This window comes from Pelobates fuscus, chromosome 5 (genome assembly GCF_036172605.1).
Source record: "Pelobates fuscus isolate aPelFus1 chromosome 5, aPelFus1.pri, whole genome shotgun sequence".
NCBI classification, from domain to species: Eukaryota; Metazoa; Chordata; class Amphibia; order Anura; family Pelobatidae; genus Pelobates; species Pelobates fuscus.
The window spans coordinates 273673898-273693852 of NC_086321.1; the positions used below are offsets into that span (position 1 = coordinate 273673898).

A 19955-nucleotide genomic window follows, 5' to 3' on the forward strand; every position below is an offset into this window, starting at 1 on the left:
CTCCATTTTTTTTGGGTCCCCTTGCACAGCTCAAGGTCTGGGCCCCCAGGGTCTGATGGTGAGTATGCCCATAAGGCCCACCCATAAGTTCACCTACATGTTCCACCCATGCGTTCGCTCACAGGGAGTGGAGTGTGTAGGGGATGTTAGTGTAGAGGATCTAAAGTGTGTGCTTATGGAATGTAGTGTGTGTGTGTGTGTGTGTGTGTGTGTGTGTGTGTGTGTGTGTGGAATAGAAAGCAGTGTGTGTTTGTGTAAGGGATGTATGGTGTGTTTCTGGTTGGGTTTTTTTTTTTTAAGGAATGCATTGTGTGAATCTGTGTATATAAGGGATGCACTGTGTGTGTAGTGTGAAAGAGAGAGTTTGTGGGGTCCCTTAATGATCCCCCCCCCTGTCCCTTAGTGATCCTCCCTGCCCCCTTTCCCGTAGTGCTCTCCCCTCCTGTCTTCTAGTGCTCTCTCGTACCCTCCCCCCGTCCCTTGGTGTTGTCCCCCCCCCCCAATAGAGCTCTTCCCTGCTCTCTCCTCTCGCCCACCCTCCCAGTGGTCTCTACTCTCCTCCGCCTCTCTTAGTGTACTCTTCTCCTCTCCCCCTTAGTGGTCTCTGCTCCCCCCCCTCCCCTTTAGTGGTCTCTCCCCTCCCCTTTAGTGGTCTCTCCCCTCCCCTTTAGTGGTCTCTCCCCTCCCCTTTAGTGGTCTCTCCCCTCCCCTTTAGTGGTCTCTCCCCCCCCCCTCCCTAGTGGTCTCTCCCCCCCCCCCTCCCTAGTGGTCTCTTCCCCCCCCTTTCCTAGTGGTCTCTTCCCCCCCCTTTCCTAGTGGTCTCTCCCCTCCCCTTTCCTAGTGGTCTCTCCCCCCCCCTTTCCTAGTGGTCTCTCCCCCCCTTCCTAGTGGTCTCTCCCTCCCTTCCTAGTGGTCTCTCCCCCCCCTTCCTAGTGGTCTCTCCCCCCCCTTCCTAGTGGTCTCTCCCCCCCCTTCCTAGTGGTCTCTCCTCCTTCCTAGTGGTCTCTCCCCCCCCTTTCTAGTGGTCTCTCCCCCCCCCTTTCCTAGTGGTCTCTCCCCCCCCCCTTTCCTAGTGGTCTCTCCCCCCCCCCTTTCCTAGTGGTCTCTCCCCCCCCCTTCCTAGTGGTCTCTCCCCCCCCCCTTTCCTAGTGGTCTCTCCCCCCCCCCTTTCCTAGTGGTCTCTCCCCCCCCCTTTCCTAGTGGTCTCTCCCCCCCCCCCTTTCCTAGTGGTCTCTCCCCCCCCCCTTTCCTAGTGGTCTCTCCCCCCCCCCCTTCTAGTGGTCTCCCCCCCCCTTTCCTAGTGGTCTCTCCCCCCCCCTTTCCTAGTGGTCTCTCCCCCCCCTTTCCTAGTGGTCTCTCCCCCCCCCTTTCCTAGTGGTCTCTCCCCCCCCCTTTCCTAGTGGTCTCTCCCCCCCCCTTTCCTAGTGGTCTCTCTCCCCCCCTTTCCTAGTGGTCTCTCTCCCCCCCTTTCCTAGTGGTCTCTCTCCCCCCCCCCCCTTTCCTAGTGGTCTCTCTCCCCCCCCCCCCTTTCCTAGTGGTCTCTCCCCCCCCTTTCCTAGTGGTCTCTCCCCCCCCCCTTCCTAGTGGTCTCTCCCCCCCCCCCCTTTCCTAGTGGTCTCTCCCCCCCCCTTCCCTAGTGGTCTCTCCCCCCCCCCCTTCCCTAGTGGTCTCTCCCCTCCCTCTACCCTAGTGGTCTCTCCTCCACCCTCCCCTTCCTAGTGGTCTCTCCTCCACCCTCCCCTTTCCTAGTGGTCTCTCCTCCACCCTCCCCTTCCTAGTGGTCTCTCCTCCACCCTCCCTCCCCTAGTGGTCTCACCTCCACCCTCCCTCCTAGTGGTCTCACCTCCACCCCCCTCCCTAGTGGTCTCTCCTCCACCCTCCCTCCCCTAGTGGTCTCTCCTCCACCCTCCCTCCCCTAGTGGTCTCTCCTCCACCCTCCCTCCCCTAGTGGTCTCTCCTCCACCCTCCCTCCCCTAGTGGTCTCTCCTCCACCCTCCCTCCCCTAGTGGTCTCTCCTCCACCCTCCCTCCCCTAGTGGTCTCTCCTCCACCCTCCCTCCCCTAGTGGTCTCTCCTCCACCCTCCCTCCCCTAGTGGTCTCTCCTCCACCCTCCCTCCCCTAGTGGTCTCTCCTCCACCCTCCCTCCCCTAGTGGTCTCTCCTCCACCCTCCCTCCCCTAGTGGTCTCTCCTCCACCCTCCCTCCCCTAGTGGTCTCTCCTCCACCCTCCCTCCCCTAGTGGTCTCTCCTCCACCCTCCCTCCCCTAGTGGTCTCTCCTCCACCCTCCCTCCCCTAGTGGTCTCTCCTCCACCCTCCCTCCCCTAGTGGTCTCTCCTCCACCCTCCCTCCCCTAGTGGTCTCTCCTCCACCCTCCCTCCCCTAGTGGTCTCTCCTCCACCCTCCCTCCCCTAGTGGTCTCTCCTCCACCCTCCCTCCCCTAGTGGTCTCTCCTCCACCCTCCCTCCCCTAGTGGTCTCTCCTCCACCCTCCATTCCTTAGTGGTCTCTCCTCCACCCTCCATTCCTTAGTGGTCTCTCCTCCACCCTCCATCCCTTAGTGGTCTCTCCTCCACCCTCCATCCCTTAGTGGTCTCTCCTCCACCCTCCATCCCTTAGTGGTCTCTCCTCCACCCTCCATCCCTTAGTGGTCTCTCCTCCACCCTCCATCCCTTAGTGGTCTCTCCTCCACCCTCCATCCCTTAGTGGTCTCTCCTCCACCCTCCATCCCTTAGTGGTCTCTCCTCCACCCTCCATCCCTTAGTGGTCTCTCCTCCACCCTCCATCCCTTAGTGGTCTCTCCTCCACCCTCCATCCCTTAGTGGTCTCTCCTCCACCCTCCATCCCTTAGTGGTCTCTCCTCCACCCTCCATCCCTTAGTGGTCTCTCCTCCACCCTCCATCCCTTAGTGGTCTCTCCTCCACCCTCCATCCCTTAGTGGTCTCTCCTCACCCTCTCTCCATCCCTCCCTTAGTGGTCTCTCCTCACCCCCCTCCCTCCCTCCCTTAGTGGTCTCTCCTCACCCCCCTCCCTCCCTCCCTTAGTGGTCTCTCCTCACCCCCCTCCCTCCCTCCCTTAGTGGTCTCTACTAAATCCCCCCCCCCCCCCCCCCCATATATTAAACAGAACTTCCAATAAAGAAAGCCTAAATAGGGCTCTCTTTACAGGAAGTGTTTATGGAAGGCTGTGCAAGTCACATACAGGGAGGTGTGACTAGGGTTCATAAAGAAAGGGATTTAACTCCTAAATGGCAGAGGATTGAGTAGTGAGGCTGCAGGGGCATGTTCTATACACCAAAACTGCTTCATTAAGCTAAAGTTGTTCATGTGACGATAGTGTCCCTTTAAGTGCAACTTCCTCTTCTGACTTTTGGAAAACAATGTGCAGTGCTTTTTATATCTGCAGAAACCTTTGCAGATGCTGCAATTATATGCAAAGCAACTGTGTACAGTGAGACAGTGAAATTTGCAACATACTCTGCACAATATAGAGCTTAGAATTTACTTTTTAGACCTGTCACTTGTTGATTTGCCAGGGCTGTTATGACATAAAGGAATTTGCTCTAAATCTTGCAATATCTAACTATTGTGTTTCGTGTGTCTTTCTATGCAGGTGTACAGAGGATGGCTGCCCACATAAGAAGTTCTTTCATACGCGTTTCCTTATGCGAATGAGGTTAACACCTGATTGTTCTAAAATGTTAATTTCTACATCCTCTGGGTATCTGTTGATTTTACATGACTTGGATTTGACAAAATCATTAGAAGTTGGCAGCTACCCCATATTAAGAGCAAGGAGAACAGCATCCACTTCAGGTAACTGCAAAAATATGAATATTTACAGGTTTAAGCTTGATAACAATTTAATTAAACTCTTTAGATCTTTGTTACCACTCTGTCCTAAATGGGACTATGTATGACTAGTCAGTTGGACATTACCAGAACTATCCTGGGCATTTAACCTTATTTTATGCTTAAAGAATTACAGGAGTCTTCTATGTTAAAGGAACACTATAGGCACCCAGACCACTTCATCTCATTGTGGTCTGGGTGCAGGGTCCCTATAACAGGGACCCCTTAACCCTACAATCTAAAACATTACAGTTTTAGAACACTGGTGGGGGTGCATGGTGGGGGATGGGGGCAGAGGTACACTTATATCTAGGAATCACTCAATAATCACTGACTGGTCACACCAAAGAACTATTGCATAAATAGATTTGCTAGGTAGGTGATTTCTAAGGAACATAACCGAAAGTTAAATATTATCTTACATCAGCAATAAAATCATGATTTTCTGTCAAATCAACAGATTCCAATTTGACTAGTATAAACCTCAGGTCACCTCAGTTGCCTGGGGGATCCAGGACAACCTACCAATACTGGGACTAGTCCGTGATTGAGTGATTCCTAGATATACTTTCTAATAAGATTAAGTCTTGGTTTGAGTAATCTAGGCTATTTCAGTATACTAATTTTTTGAATCCATTACAGCTGTATCTTACTTGTGATTTAACAAGGGTGCTACGAACTCCCTATATTGAAGTGTAGTGTACAAATAGGAATGAAATATTAAATAGTTCAATATCTTATTTTCTGACTTAACATTTAATAGGTCAGATAAAAAAGTCCAACTAATATGGACTAGGAAAAAACAAGAACTAACCACAAAAAAGAAATGAAAAAAGATACCATGTTGAAATTGTTAAAACAACACAAATGCATATGGTATAAGATGTAATGGCTATAATAGCCCCTGTAGTGTAAGTGTAGGTTAACGCTAGGATAGAATGCTAGTTAGAGCAATGAACCCCTGACGCGCAATTCGCCTGTTTAGCTCATCAGAGGGGATCATTAGGGGCATCGTTGCTCTAACTAGCATTCTATCCTACTAGCGCTACCAGGCCGACCAGGTATTTTTGCCATGTGACCACTATTTTTTTTTTTTTTTTTACGGTCCTTTGAGCAGCAAACGGTTGCAAACCGTTGCTGCAACAATGTGTCAATTGATTATTTAGCACCAAGTTTTTTCCTATTGTTTGGGAGAGGGGGCTCTTTCACCGCCTGTTGCAACTCTGTGATTTGTTGTGTGTGTTCTAGTGTGGTACTCTCCACTACGCCAAGGTGGCCGGTCAAGCGCCGCGGGTCCTCCCATATCAGGGCCACTTCCGCTGAGATTTTCTTTTGGAGGTCCTCCATGAGCTCTTTAATGGCCGCTAGTCACTGGTGCAGCGTCGGGCACCGGAGGTGGGGGCACCGTACGTGCTGCTGTTTGCAGCACCACTGTTGGTTTGAGGTCTCGCTATGCTTCATCCGACGTCCCGTCTGAGCAGCCACCATGGAGGGACGCCATCTTGGGCTCGTGGGTGAAATGGGCGTGCTGCCCCAGATCACCAATGCTCATACCCTGCCGGGGTTTGTTGGGTTTTTTGTTTTTTTGTCTTTCTGCCCACGAGGTAAGTGGGTAGGTAAGAAGGGCTTCTTTTGAGCGCAGATCGTCCCGATTATTTGGTATTTGCCCTCTATTATTCCGGAGCTCAGAGGCCATGCGACGGTCTGCTTTGGTGTTAGGCCACGCCCCCCCCCCAAAAAACTAACTTTTAGACACTAAAACAAAAAAGAAGAAAGGATGAGAACTCTGAGATCGGGCACAAGCTAAGAGAGACTCAATAGCTTTCCCTTCAGTAAATCTCCGCTCAGGTCTCAAAATAGTTTTGCTCACTTGTGCCATTACAGAGATAACATATCTGAAGCATATCAGATTGGTCCCATTCATACGGGCAGTCCAGATCCAAATGCTAGCAAGTTTCCTCTGCTCGAGAGATACAGCAACCCCAGACGATCGTTTCTGCCTTCAGTGAGGTGTAACTGATATCCCTCTAGGCACAGTGAGCACTGGGTCCACGTCTGGATTACCCTTTTAAATTGGGGTTAGCCAAGTTAAACTAAAGCACTAAAGCAAAAAAGAAGAAAGGATGAGAACTCTGAAAATGGACAAAAGCTTAGAGAGACTCAATAGCTTGCCGTTCGGTACATCCCCGCTCAGGTCTCAATCTTTTGGGGTTTTTTTTTTTTTTTTTTAAGACACTTTCTCAGTTTCAGACACTTAACTGGTTTGAATTATTAGCTGACAACTTATAGATAGCTTGTTTTAGTTTCCTCACTGATACATCGTTTATACCTCTATGGTAAATATGGTCATGTAGCATTAATTTCTTACCAGACAGGAGAACTCTTAAAAGAACACTATAGGGTCATGAACACACATGTATACCTGTCTCCCCCTCCGTTACTCCAATAAATGTAGTAAATCATGCTTGTAGTCAAGTCTGCAGCTGCTGGCGCTGCCCCTGATCTACCTGCTTGGCTGACATCATCAGAAGTGTTGTTCTGAGCCAATCACAATGCTTTCCCATAAGACTGGCTGAGACTGTCAAGGAGGCAGATCAGGGGCAGAGCCAGCACAAGTCTAACACAGTCCTAACCAATCAGCAGCTCCTCATAAAGATGTATTGAATCAATGCATCCCTACGAGGAAAGTTCAGTGTCTGCATGCACTGCCCCAGGAAGCAGCCACTACAGTGTGCAGCAACTACATTCTGCGTCTAAATACTGAATGCTCCCCATAGAGATGCATTGATTCAAAGTATCTCTATAAGGAGATGCTGATTGGTGCAGCAGACATTTTGCCACGCTTTTTGCAATTTCCTCCCAATGTTTTCCTATGAGAAAGCATTGGAATAACTGAGATCATCAAAATTGGTAATCTCTGCTCTGCAGGTGGTACTAGTGAGGTGGTAGAAAAGGCAAGTAAATTCACTTTTTTTTCTGCAATTGAAGGGGGGCTGCTGACCTAAATAGTTAAACACTACAGTGCCAGGAATACATTTGTATTCCTGATTCTCTAGTGTTCCTTTAGCATAGAACACTCCTGTAATTCTTTTAGCATAAGTTTAAAGGATCACTATAGGGTCAGGAACACAAACATGTATTCCTGACCCTATTGGGTTAAAACCACCATCTAGCCCCCCTGACCCCTTTTGCCTCCCTAAATATAGTAAAATCTTATTCAAGTCTGGAGCTGTTTACTTTGTCCCCGTTTCCTTTTGATCTGCCCGCTGACATCATCAGAAGTGGTAGCCTGATCCAATCACAGTGCTTCCCCATAGGCTTGGCTGAGACTGACAAAGAGGCAGATCAGGGGCAGAGCCAGCATGATTCAAACACAGCCCTGGCCAATCAGCATCTCCTCATAGAGATGAATTGAATCAACGAAACTATGAGGAAAGTTCAGTGTCTGCATGCAGAGGGAGGAGACACTGAATGTTTGGATGCATTCTTGGCAGCCATGACCCAGGAAGGATCTCTAACAGCCATCTGAGGAGTGGCCAGTGAAGTTATCACTAGGCTGTAATGTAAACACTGCATTTTCTCTGAAAAGACAGTGTTTACAGCAAAAAGCCTGAAGGTAATGATTCTACACCCCAGAACAAATTCAATAAGCTGTAGTTGTTCTGGTAACTATAGTGTACCTTTAATTTGAACAATATTCATGGAGAAACAAGTGATTTTCAGTTTTTTGAGGAGAAAGCCATGTATCAGTGTTTGCAGATGACACAAAACTTTGTAAAGTAATAAAATGTGAGCAGGATATTGCTTTGCTGCATAGGGATTTGGATAGATTGGGGGACTGGGCACTAAAATGGCAGATTAAATTTGACGTAGAGAAATGCAAAGTTATGCACTCCGGGGTTAAGAATTCACAAGCAACGTACACACTAAATGGTGGTGAATTAGGGATAACCACACACGAGAAGGATTTGGGAATTGTTATAGACAACAAATTAGGCAGCAATATGCGATGTCAGTCTGCAGTTGCTAAAGCCAGTAAGGTTTTGTCATGTATAAATAGGAGCATAAATTCTCGGGATGAAAATATAATTTTGCCTCTTTATAAATCGCTGGTGAGACCACACCTTGAATATGCTGTGCAATTTTGGGCGCCTGTTCTAAAGAAAGATATCATGGCACTAGAAAAAGTGCAGAGACAAGCTACAAAATTGATAAAAGGAATGGAGCATTTTTAGTTATGAAGAAAGGTTAAAAAAAAATCTGTTTTAGTTTGGAAAAACGGCGCCTGAGAGGGGATATGATAACTTTATACAAATATATTCGGGGCCAGTACAAACCTTTATCTGGAAATCTATTCATAAACAGGGCTATAAATAGGACACAAGGTCACACATTTAGGCTGGAAGAAAGGAGATTTCATCTAAGGCAAAGAAAAGGTTTTATACAGTGAGAGCAATAAGGATATGGAATTCTCTGCCTGAAGAGGTGTTTTTTTTTTGTCAGAGTCACTACAGATGTTTAAACTGCAATTGGATAAATACTTACAAAAACATAACATACAGGGATATAATTTCTAATTAGTGGGGTAACAGCTGCTTGATCCAAGGAGACATCGGACTGCTATTTTGGGGTCAAGAAGGAATTTTTTTCCTAGTTTGTGGCAAAATTGGAAGCGCTTCAGACTAGGTTTTTTGCCTTCTTTTGGATCAACAGCAACAACCTATGTGAGGAAGGCTGAACTTGATGGACGCAAGTCTCTTTTCAGCTATGTAACTATGTAACTAACAATGTGCTGATCTTTTCCAGTTAAATGTTTAATATGAATTATGGTTTTTAACTAGTTTGCTAACAAGCATGCATGTAGTACATACTTGGTCGAACAAAAATAACTTGGCAAACATTCCGTATGTAAGGGGAGGACATGAAATGTGCTTTGCTTTGACTGGCCACATTACAGATTGCTTTATTGTAGATTGAGTGCCAGATGTATCCTATGTAAAATATACTTATTCAGTCAGAGAGGCTGAGTTACTGAAAGAGTTTATTATAGATCTTATAATATATTTAAAGGGACACACAATTAAATTCAGTGATTTGAAGTTATCATGGTACCTGGAGTCTGTATGTATGGCATTTCACTATGAAGCTCTGAACATTTGAAGATTAGCCCCTCTGCTGCCGGAGGTGTAACTTCACCTTCAGTACAGTCAGTGCGTATCACTTCAAAAATGTGACAGAATGCACCAATGGTGCCCCCTCCCCATGTGCTCCAGCTCTAGCAAGGGGGAGCGATGTCAGTAGAGGAAGATGGGTCTGAGGTAGAACTTGGACTTGAAATATGAAAGTTAGGTGTGTTTTAGCGGCTGGCTTAGGAAGGGTTACTGCAGCCAAAATTTGTGTTTCTTTTGGGTGAAGTAATTTTTTAAGCACCTCAGCTTGCTGAATTTCTTTAGGGGTTAACTGCATGTTCCTTCTGGCAAAGTTTATAGAAACAAGAATAAATGTACTATTATGAATCCCCTTACTAATTGCTCATGGCTTCAAGCATACACATAGGAGGACCTTCTGCCTCTGCCTGTTACTTACCTTAAAGCTGTGAACAGAAAAGTCACCCGCTGTTTGACCTTACAGGAGTTTACTTTTTTTTTTTAACCCTTTCAGTGTTTAAATGGGAGTGGATCAGTAATCTAAGCACAAAATGGTACCCACCAGTTATAGGGGGGGGGAAACCCTGTATTTTATGTTTTGCTATTCTAGCTTAAGGGAACATTTTACATTCATAACCCACCATTTGATGTGATCCTTCAGTCCATACTGCCATTTTTTTTCTAAAAAGCTATAGAGATCTCAAGCTTCATCAACCTTTCTCCTTCCATTCTGGTGTGATCTTCCCATCATACAGCAATGATGAAGGACATTCCGGGCCAGACAGATTTATTTATACAGCAATTTGTTGTTAAGGATTCTTTTTTTTCTTCCACTAGCACGTATGGCTCCTGCATTACTGATTTGTCATCCCATCTAGAATATTTTTGTCTAAATTTTGCCACTCAGGTTGTCGGTTCAATACTATTCACTATTGTGTATATGCTGTGGCCTGTGATATAAACCTGTTACCCCAAGAGTGTTTTTTTTTTTTTTATTATTTTCATATTAATTTATTTTTTATGTAATGAACAAAGCTGTGCACTACTTCTTGCAGTGCTACAAACAATTAATGCATTCTGTAATTACCAGTACGGCGTAACATTTAACCTGATGCACACCATTGTACTGTTTTGTTGATGACCGTAGTATGTTCTTTACAGATATGACCACTTCACCTACTTCTGAATCCAGAACAGGTCCCCAGTGTCAAAACAGTGACTTGGGCTCACTGTTTGAGAAACACACTTCACGGTCTTCACAAAGAGAAGGTAGGTCAAAGGGGTCCCTCTTTCCCTCTCTCCCTCCGTGGATTGCTTTCTAGTTTAGGCAGGTTATAGTACAGTGTTTACAGTATTCTGCAAAATATGTATTGTACAAAAACTATAAAGATTTTAGTATGCAAACAAATACAGCATATTAATGAGGCCAAAACCAATCCAATGCATTAAAGTTGCACCCAAGTCCTTTTAATCATTCCTATTATTGACAAATGATGTATGCCTTGCCTAAAGATACACACTTGCCTCCATAGCAACTTCATATCAATGCAGGTGTTCTGGTGCCTTAAGGTATACCTTTTACAAGTGGTTTAACCAGTGGCGGTACTAAAAGAGAGGGCTCTGGTGCAAAAATGTGTGTACAACCCCTCTTTCTCCCCCCTCCCCCCCCCCATTGTAAGGGTGGCCAAAAGGTTGATCCCCATCTGTCACACAACTCCCACAATGCTTTGACAGATCTACCATTTTCCCATCCTTGTATGGTTGTATTTAGCAATGGGCAGTGTTTGTGTTTGAATGTAAGCAGGGCCGGTGGTATTCGCGCGGGGCTGTGGCTCCTCTCTGCAACCGATTACCTGCTCAGGGTAACCCCAGCACCTGAGCAAAGCACACTGCTTCCTGCAGACCGGCCCCCAGTCTGTGAACATCGGAAACACTCTGAGGGGAACAGGAAACAGCTGCGAGTATGTGTGTGTGTCTGTCAGTGAGTGTGTGTGTGTGTGCGTCCCACATACACTTAAACCCCCAGCAGAAAGAAGTGCCAATTGCTACAAGCTGGACACTTCTCCATTCATAGCAATAGGACAGGTATGTCACATCTGGAGGCTAAAGGAGACTGGCTATCCTGTGCATGGTTGTAAATTGGTGTGTTAAATTACTATGTCTGTGAATAAAGTGTGACTTCTGTAAAGTGGTTTGAGTTTGTGTTTGAGTGACAGTGTGTATGTCAGTGTGTGTGTTATTGAGTGTTTAAGTGAAACTGTGTGTATGTCAGTGGAAGTGACACTGTCAGTGAGAGTGTGTAAGTGACTATGCATGAGTGTAAGTGTGTTAGTGAGTGTGTAAATGATAATGTGTAAATCAGTTAGTGTGTGTATCAGTACTGTGTATGTTGGTGAGTGTGTAAGTGACAGTGTGTGTGTGACCATATGAAGAGATCCTAATACATTAAATTATAAATATAGTATATTAATTTCCATTTTAAACCGAAAAAAAAACTACTTTTTACTTAAAGTTCACTGTAATTTAAATCCCACCATTATTATAACTTAAATCCCACTAAATGCATTGATGTATGTTTTAGGCAGAATGAGTGTATGGATGTATATATTGGGCTGTGTGTGTGTGTCTGCTTTCACTTAATGTCTACCCAGTGCATCTTCTTTCCTAAATGTATCCTCACTGCAATTCAGAGTTTAGTGAAAAAACCTCTGAGGAAATGTGAAAGACGAAAAAGTGTTCTGTGCAATGTATAAGGCGCTCAACAATAAGTACACATTAAATATAAGTTTACAGCAGCTCAACACACGTGTAAATATCCCAAATTTACACAGATATGCCAAGAAAAGTGAACCCTGTGGAACACACCACCAAAAAAAGACTCACTCAGTGGAGCATTAATATATATAAAATACGCTTACCCCACAATATACTGAGGGGGTCTAGATGACTGTATTCCCCCCCCACTTGAGGAGATATATAGAAACAATATTTTCTAGAACAAAGAAAATAAACACAAAATAGTGTAGTATATCAATGAAATCAAGATGTGATGTACAGGAAATATAGACCGAACTCGCATGGTACAGAGCCTATAAGGATAGGCTCAGGTCTCGAAAGCATTCTTGACGGAATGGTTCTCCGATATATGGAGACAAAGTGCCCTAGTGCAAAATTGTAGAAATAAAATAATATCCAAAATGTCAGTGCAAAGACCTGCTCGCCTTCGTGTCAGAGCGTATGTGTCTTTAAGGGAGGCACTACCCTTCTTGTATACAGGAACAGGAAACCGTTAAGGTCCACTGGATTGGTAATTGCATAAAATAACACTTTGTTTAAAATACAAAATAAAAACTTATATAAGTAATACCAGTCCCAGAAATATGATATGAAGTGGACTCTCCGCTCTCTCCGAGACGCATTTCGCTGGTCAGCTTTCTGTATTCATATACCTGTTTTTTATCTGATTGGTTGCCGTGCTCCTTCGGCGGCTAATCAAAGCGCTGGTAGTCAGGGGTTGTATTATTGCAGTTGCTAAAAGCTCTTTCATCCAAAACCGGAAGTGATGTCGCGTGCCAGATGCGACGTACTTGATGGTCCGCCCCTTTTAGTGTCGTGACACTGAGTCTGCGCCTGGCTCATTGAAGACCAGGGAACCATCTTGTGTGTGGGCAGTTCTTTCTTAAATGTACATATCCATTCGTCAAGAATCCTAGCAGTGTATTCCACAGAATTTGTAGTCCGTCAATGGGATACATAGAGCAAAAAGGAAAGATAAAAGACAAAATAAGTAAATATGGAAGAAAAGATTAAAAGAGAGATTCTATTGGATTCTCGCTATTTTTAACAGTAGATTCTAATCCGCATGCATTAGGGATAATGACTTATAAACATAATCAATATCTAAGTGAACTCAAATACCGTGCGTGTGGAATAGCTAGCTGTGCATAGATATACCTTCTGATATAGATCATGGAAAAACCCATTTAATGCATTAGGGAAGTCATTATCCCTAATGCATGCTGATTAGAATCTGTAAAAAATAGCGCGAATGTTTGTATATAGTGTTGAATGCAGGGGTGTATTTGTGTTGGCATTTTGAATGCTTATATGTCTGCACATGTACACACATTTTGTGATACAACATTGTAATACAGATACACATAAAGCAGGGCTCGACAAATTTGCTTGAAATCTGGGAGCCAGCAAAAAGCGTTAGGAACCAGATTTTTTTTTTATGTCAAAAATACAGTTCTTAAAGGGACACTATAGTCACCAGAACCACTACAGCCTAATGTAGTTGTTCTGAAGTCTATATACTGTCCCTGCACTCAGCATCACCAGCACGGTGTGGGAAAATGGTGAGTAAAAACACATTTTCCCTGTGATTGGAGAGGGGCAGGTCACCTAAACATACACATTCACTGACCGACAACATAATTGTAGTCCTGTTTTTAGCTATCCCTGACTTAAATCACAGAATCAGTAAAGGGTGGACGGGGGTGATGATGATTTCCCACTGCAAAATACTCTAACATATTACTTTATAAATGTAACCAAATATTGCCATAAGCTGCAATATCATTTATATCAAGCATGTCAAACTCGCAGGCTGCATGCAGCCCACAAGGACCATCTTTGCAGCTCGGTGAGCTGTGAGTGCATGCTGGTGTTACAGCAGTGTAGGCACCTGCTTTCCCCACATTGCAGGTGCTTACTCTGCTAAAACTTACCCGGCCGGGGAGGAGGGCCGCGAGGGAGCCTAGTGTTCCGGCACACGCCGTCTGAAGTGAAGCTAGGCGCCGGAATATGACTTCCTATTTCAACATCACTAAACCGCGCGCGGGAGCAGATAGAAGGACCCTAGGGAGATGCCCCCCATCGGCTCCAAAAGGTAGGGAGCAATAAAGTAAAGTGTGTGTGTGTGTGTCAGCAAGTATGTGTCTGTCTCTGTCTGTGAGTGTCTGTCTCTGTCTGTGAGTGTCTGTCTCTGTCTGTGAGTGTCTGTCTCTGTCTGTGAGTGTCTGTCTCTGTCTGTGAGTGTCTGTCTCTGTCTGTGAGTGTCTCTCTGTCTGTGAGTGTCTGTCTCTGTCTGTGAGTGTCTGTCTCTGTCTGTGAGTGTCTGTCTCTGTCTGTGAGTGTCTGTCTCTGTCTGTGAGTGTCTGTCTCTGTCTGTGAGTGTCTGTCTCTGTCTGTGAGTGTCTGTCTCTGTCTGTGAGTGTCTGTCTCTGTCTGTGAGTGTCTGTCTCTGTCTGTGAGTGTCTGTCTCTGTGAGTGTCTGTGTCTGTCTCTGTGTGTGTCTGTGTCTGTCTCTGTGTGTGTCTGTGTCTGTCTCTGTGTGTGTCTGTGTCTGTCTCTGTGTGTGTCTGTGTCTGTCTCTGTGTGTGTCTGTGTCTGTCTCTGTGTGTGTCTGTGTCTGTCTCTGTGTGTGTCTGTGTCTGTCTCTGTGTGTGTCTGTGTCTGTCTCTGTGTGTGTCTGTGTCTGTCTCTGTGTGTGTCTGTGTCTGTCTCTGTGTGTGTCTGTGTCTGTCTCTGTGTGTGTCTGTGTCTGTCTCTGTGTGTGTCTGTGTCTGTCTCTGTGTGTGTCTGTGTCTGTCTCTGTGTGTGTCTGTGTCTGTCTCTGTGTGTGTCTGTGTCTGTCTCTGTGTGTGTCTGTGTCTGTCTCTGTGTGTGTCTGTGTCTGTCTCTGTGTGTGTCTGTGTCTGTCTCTGTGTGTGTCTGTGTCTGTCTCTGTGTGTGTCTGTGTCTGTCTCTGTGTGTGTCTGTGTCTGTCTCTGTGTGTGTCTGTGTCTGTCTCTGTGTGTGTCTGTGTCTGTCTCTGTGTGTGTCTGTGTCTGTCTCTGTGTGTGTCTGTGTCTGTCTCTGTGTGTGTCTGTGTCTGTCTCTGTGTGTGTCTGTGTCTGTCTCTGTGTGTGTCTGTGTCTGTCTCTGTGTGTGTCTGTGTCTGTCTCTGTGTGTGTCTGTGTCTGTCTCTGTGTGTGTCTGTGTCTGTCTCTGTGTGTGTCTGTGTCTGTCTGCGAGCGTGTGTGTGTGGGTGTGTGTGTGTGTGTGTGTGTGTGCCCCGCCCACATAAACTTAAACCTTGTGCCACACTTTGAGTTTGACATGCTTGATTTATATCATTTAATATCTCTGAACATCTTAATTCATATTTCATCCTAACTGAATACTGCTTATCAGGATATAAACTAAACTCTTTACACTCTATCTTTGCCACAAACCACATTTGTAAAAGTCTAAATTTATTTTATGTAAATAGTCAGCCAGCCCGTGAGGCATAGTGATTATTCCCTCTATCTAGTCACATGCAGTAGCAGCAGTACTTACATCATGGGGATCTCTGTGTCCTGTCCGGAGGGCTGTGATCAGGTTGTTATATAATTCAGGTAGTATCTACCTTCTCTGGATGCCCAGCTTGCCACGTTCTCTGTGCTCACTTCTGCCCCACTACCTGTTCTGTTCTTTGACCCCTCCCCTTTCCCGTACGACTTCCCCACTCACAGGGCAGGGGGTGGGACGCACAGACTCTGCTCCCTCGCGCTGCTATTCTGATGCAGTCTGAATGTTGAGCACCGGGCGCTGGCGGCAGGCAGATAGCATATAAATGCAGCATTGTAAGTAATCAAAGGGCAGGTCCTGCAGGACTACTAACTGGAACGGCGTTCCTGCGGTTGAAGGACTTGCTCATCTCTGCCTTTTCCTGCACTCTTCTGGGTAGCTACATGTCTGCTATCTGCTACTGATAAGAAAGGAGCCACGGCGAACAAGCCCCTGCTGATACATGTCCACTGGGTGGCCCTAAGTGCATGGGCCACCCAATGGGCACCCTTAGTGTGCAGGCCTCGGTGCCGCCACACCGGCAGTAGTTCCGCCACTGGATTTAATCCTGAAGTTGTGCAGAGAGTGCACAAAAGCTTTTCTTTTCAAGCTGATGCACTCTATCACTAGCTTCACATTGAGATAACAGCATGAGAAAGGTACTCACCCCATGGTTTTTAGGTTTGACTGTTCAAACAATGCATAATCTGTGAGTGCACAAATACGGCCTTTAGAGAAAGCTTTGTTTGTTTTGTGTCCTCTTATTCACAAGGTGAGCATTTATAACCCCACCAGCCTTGCCTTGCACAAGAGTAAAAACATTTAGTTCTTGAAATAGAAATACAATTTTCATTATAACTAAAGTTTCTCTATTGTAAATATCTGTTTTAGAGGGTGAATTGGATCAGTTTGCTTATCTCTGAAACCACTAAGAGGTCTCTGACCTTCTTTGTTGCCAAACCTGTATGCCAAATCCTGGAGTAATGCACTTTTATCTCTGTGATCACTTTCCACTCCGTTTACCTTTCTGTAATTTGAAAATAATGACCTGGCAAAGAATAGAAAGTAATAAAGATCCAGAGTATTGTATTTACACACATCTGCTGTTGCAGCAGGGAATTTCTAGTAATTCTAAGCTCAAACAGCAAAAACTGCAATTTTGTATACAGCATGTACAGTAAGTGAGGACTATAGATAACTCAATACATTTGGCACTACTCCTGTTTTATGTTAAGTATTCACTTGGAACATTTTTGTGTATTTTTAATGTGTGGCAGGTGCCTCCCCCCGTAATAGTCTTGAAGTCTTGACACCAGACGTTCCAGGAGAGCGAGACCGGGGCAACTGCATCACATCACTACAACTTCACCCAAAAGGATGGGCCACACTGCTTCGATGCTCTAGTAACACGGATGATCAAGAGGTAGGAGTTATTCAACTTCATTTTATGCAGTTTAATTTGAAGCTGGAAGGAAAAATATATAGTGGATGGAGCTCCCAATAAACGCAAATAACAATTAACATAAAAAACTAAACAAAATACTATGCGGGGAGATCTCTACCCATCAAAAAAACACTTATTGTGGTCTAAGGGATTTATTTCATACCTTAAACCCTTTTCTTTATCAGCTTATCCCCCAACATGATTAGCACCCATTATGTAGGATAAGGGGAAATGCTGAATAAGCCAAAAGTGACCATATCACGACTGCTATCAGCTTATTCATAACCCAGCTCCACGTTGTAAATCTGGATGCGACTGTGCATATGCATGGCCTTAGCTCAGAGCTGCAGGAAGGAGAAGACAGAGGGATCCATCTCATTTCTGTGTGCATGCACCATACACAATATAGGACGCGATTTAATGAGCTTTTCAAATTATTTAGCTAGAGAAATCACTATTAAAGTCAATGAGAACTCTGTCAATAATGTGGAATTATTTTTTTTTTAAAAACCATATGAAATCATTTGGAAAGCTTATTATATCGAGGTCTTGGAAAATCTTCTTCTGACATCAGAAAGCAGGGAGGATAATTTGTAACTGCAGCAATTTTTGGAAGGAACCGCAATTCTAAGCCACCCCGAAAATGCACCATACAGGATTCTTCACTAAAGTGAAAATATAGATTTAATTCAAAGTGAATTTTAAATTTAAGGTAAAAAAAGCCAATTTGGAAAAATTCTGTCACCTATGCTTTCAGCCTGGCCACTCTGGCCTTAAAATCCAATTGAATTCACTTTGAATTCTCACTTTAGCTAATAACCCTGATAATCTTTGTATTGTTTGTGCTCAGAGTGACATTTTAACAAGAAAGTGGTTTGTCGGAAAGGACTCCTTATGTTCACATCCTAGAAGCACTGCTGTTTATTTTAGTTTGATTCAAAATATCAGTGATTATTTTTTCCATTTTTTTTTGTCTTTAAAGGACCACTCTAGGCACCCAGACCACTTCAGCTTAATGAAGTGGTATGGGTGCCAGGTCCAGCTAGGGTTAACTAATTTTTTTATAAACATAGCAGTTTCAGAGAAACTGCTATGTTTATCAATTAGTTAAGCCTTCCCCTTTTTCCTCTAGTGGCTGTCTCACTGACAGCCGCTAGAGGCGCTTGCGTGATTCTCACTGTGAAAATCACAGTGAGAGCACGCAAGCGTCCATAGGAAAGCATTATGAATGCTTTCCTATGCGACCGGCTGAATGCGCGCGCAGCTCTTGCCGCGCGTGCGCATTCAGCCGACGGGGAGGAACGGAGGCCGAGAGGAGGAGGAGAGCTCTCCGCCCAGCGCTGGAAAAAGGTAAGTTTTAACCCTTTTCCCCTTTCCAGAGCCGGGCGGGAGGGGTCCCTGAGGGTGGGGGCACCCTCAGGGCACTCTAGTGCCAGGAAAACGAGTATGCTTTCCTGGCACTAGAGTGGTCCTTTAAACTTCCCTTTTGAATATTCTAAGCTTTTCTATTTAGTGAGTTAGCCCCTGTGTAGCCGTAACTTGAAAGAAAGGTTCCAAAGCACAAAGTTTGCTCATAGTAGGCAGTAATTGGCTGTATGTGATGCTTTAGGATATAGGGCATTGTAACTAACATCTATTGTGCTGTCCTTTTACAAATATTAATTACTGTATGATAATAGGGTGGATATCATGCAGCCATTATTAGCCAGTTATATACGTAACTTGTGTTTAACTGGCATATTGCAGGCACTAGGGCTATGTAGCAAAATATTTTCAACAGAATAACTTTTTATCTGATTGCTATTCATATGCATAAATATAATATAATTTTCATAAATAGAAATGTTTCTCAATTAAAATTACTTTTGTGATCCTGCTGCTGATTGGCTTATCTATTTAAAATGCAACTATGCCACGGGTATGAGAGCGTGTATTTACTCTGTTATCCTCTGTTCCACATTATCTATCCAGCATCAGGGCATCGTCAACCATTTCTATATACAATATGATATAACGTTACCTGCTAGCCACAGCACAATATTGCCAAAGGACTGTTCACTAAACACACCGTTTGGCTTTGTTGACCTGAGACGTGATAATTCTCGATAATTCACAAAAAGTATTGGGGGTACCTCTTCAGTTACAACAATGGCGGATCCAGTTTGTTAGGCTCACCAGCTGCTTAGATTACAGCTGGGACAGGTGACATGAGAACTTGGCTGAAAACAAGGAAAATAGATCCTAAAGTCATCCTAACAATTCCTAATTATTCAGGGATTTGTGAATGTTCTTCAATTCATATTTCTAAAAGCATGATTTACTTTCCATATAGTACAATAACTGTAAAATGTAAATATTTTCATGCTTAAAGTTAATGTTTGCTCTGTTTGTTTGTTTTATCTAGTGGACCTGTGTGTATGAATTCCAGGAAGGGACTCCAGTCCGACCAGTGTCCCCTCGCTGCTCATTGCGACTTACTCACTACATTGAAGAGGCCAATGTAGGTCGGGGTTACATCAAAGAGCTGTGTTTCAGCCCTGATGGACGTATGATCGCCTCGCCACATGGTTATGGTATTCGTTTATTGGGGTTTGATTCCCAGTGCAATGAACTAGTAGACTGTTTACCCAAAGAAGCTGGGACTTTGCAGGAAATTCGCTCCCTGTATTCTCACAGAGATGTGGTCCTAACAACAAAGTTCTCTCCCACACATTGTCAGATAGCTTCAGGGTGCCTTAGTGGACGCGTTTCCTTGTATCAGCCGAAGTTTTAAGCAAAAAGCATCAAATTTTTTAAGGGTCAGAATTGGAACAGGTACATCGAACACAGTCTTGATTTGCATCTTTTTACCTGGATGATTACATCACAGAGATGCATAACGGCACAGATTATATTTTGGCTTTGATTTTTGGCAGAGCAAGTTCCGTGCACCTTCTTGCCTCTTCACCTTTTTATATATCTGTATTCTTGATATTCACCAGCCATTCTCCACTTTTTGTGCCGTATTGCCTGTCAAACACTAAGAACATTTATATAATTTTATTCATTGATTGGATTATACCATGTATAATATTTGTTTGGTCCCTCTTGAAAATAATGCATTTGAAATGAAATCTGTAATTTTAAGGCAAGATGTTCTTTGACATTAAAAAGAAACAAAACTTCACTGTACTGGTAACTTTATATTTCAAAATAATTTAAC

General features: G+C 44.5%; 1 protein-coding gene across 1 annotated transcript in view; it reads left to right on the plus strand.

The window, feature by feature from the left end:
* The window catches only part of DCAF10 (DDB1 and CUL4 associated factor 10), a 31339-nt gene extending 11384 nt beyond the window's left edge, over positions 1 to 19955 (plus strand). The window contains exons 4-7 of the mRNA XM_063455317.1: positions 3609 to 3811; positions 10156 to 10263; positions 16587 to 16732; positions 19158 to 19955. Of these exons, the coding sequence (XP_063311387.1) occupies positions 3609 to 3811; positions 10156 to 10263; positions 16587 to 16732; positions 19158 to 19526 (826 nt within the window). The 3' untranslated portion in view covers positions 19527 to 19955. The remainder of the gene's footprint in view (positions 1 to 3608; positions 3812 to 10155; positions 10264 to 16586; positions 16733 to 19157) is intronic.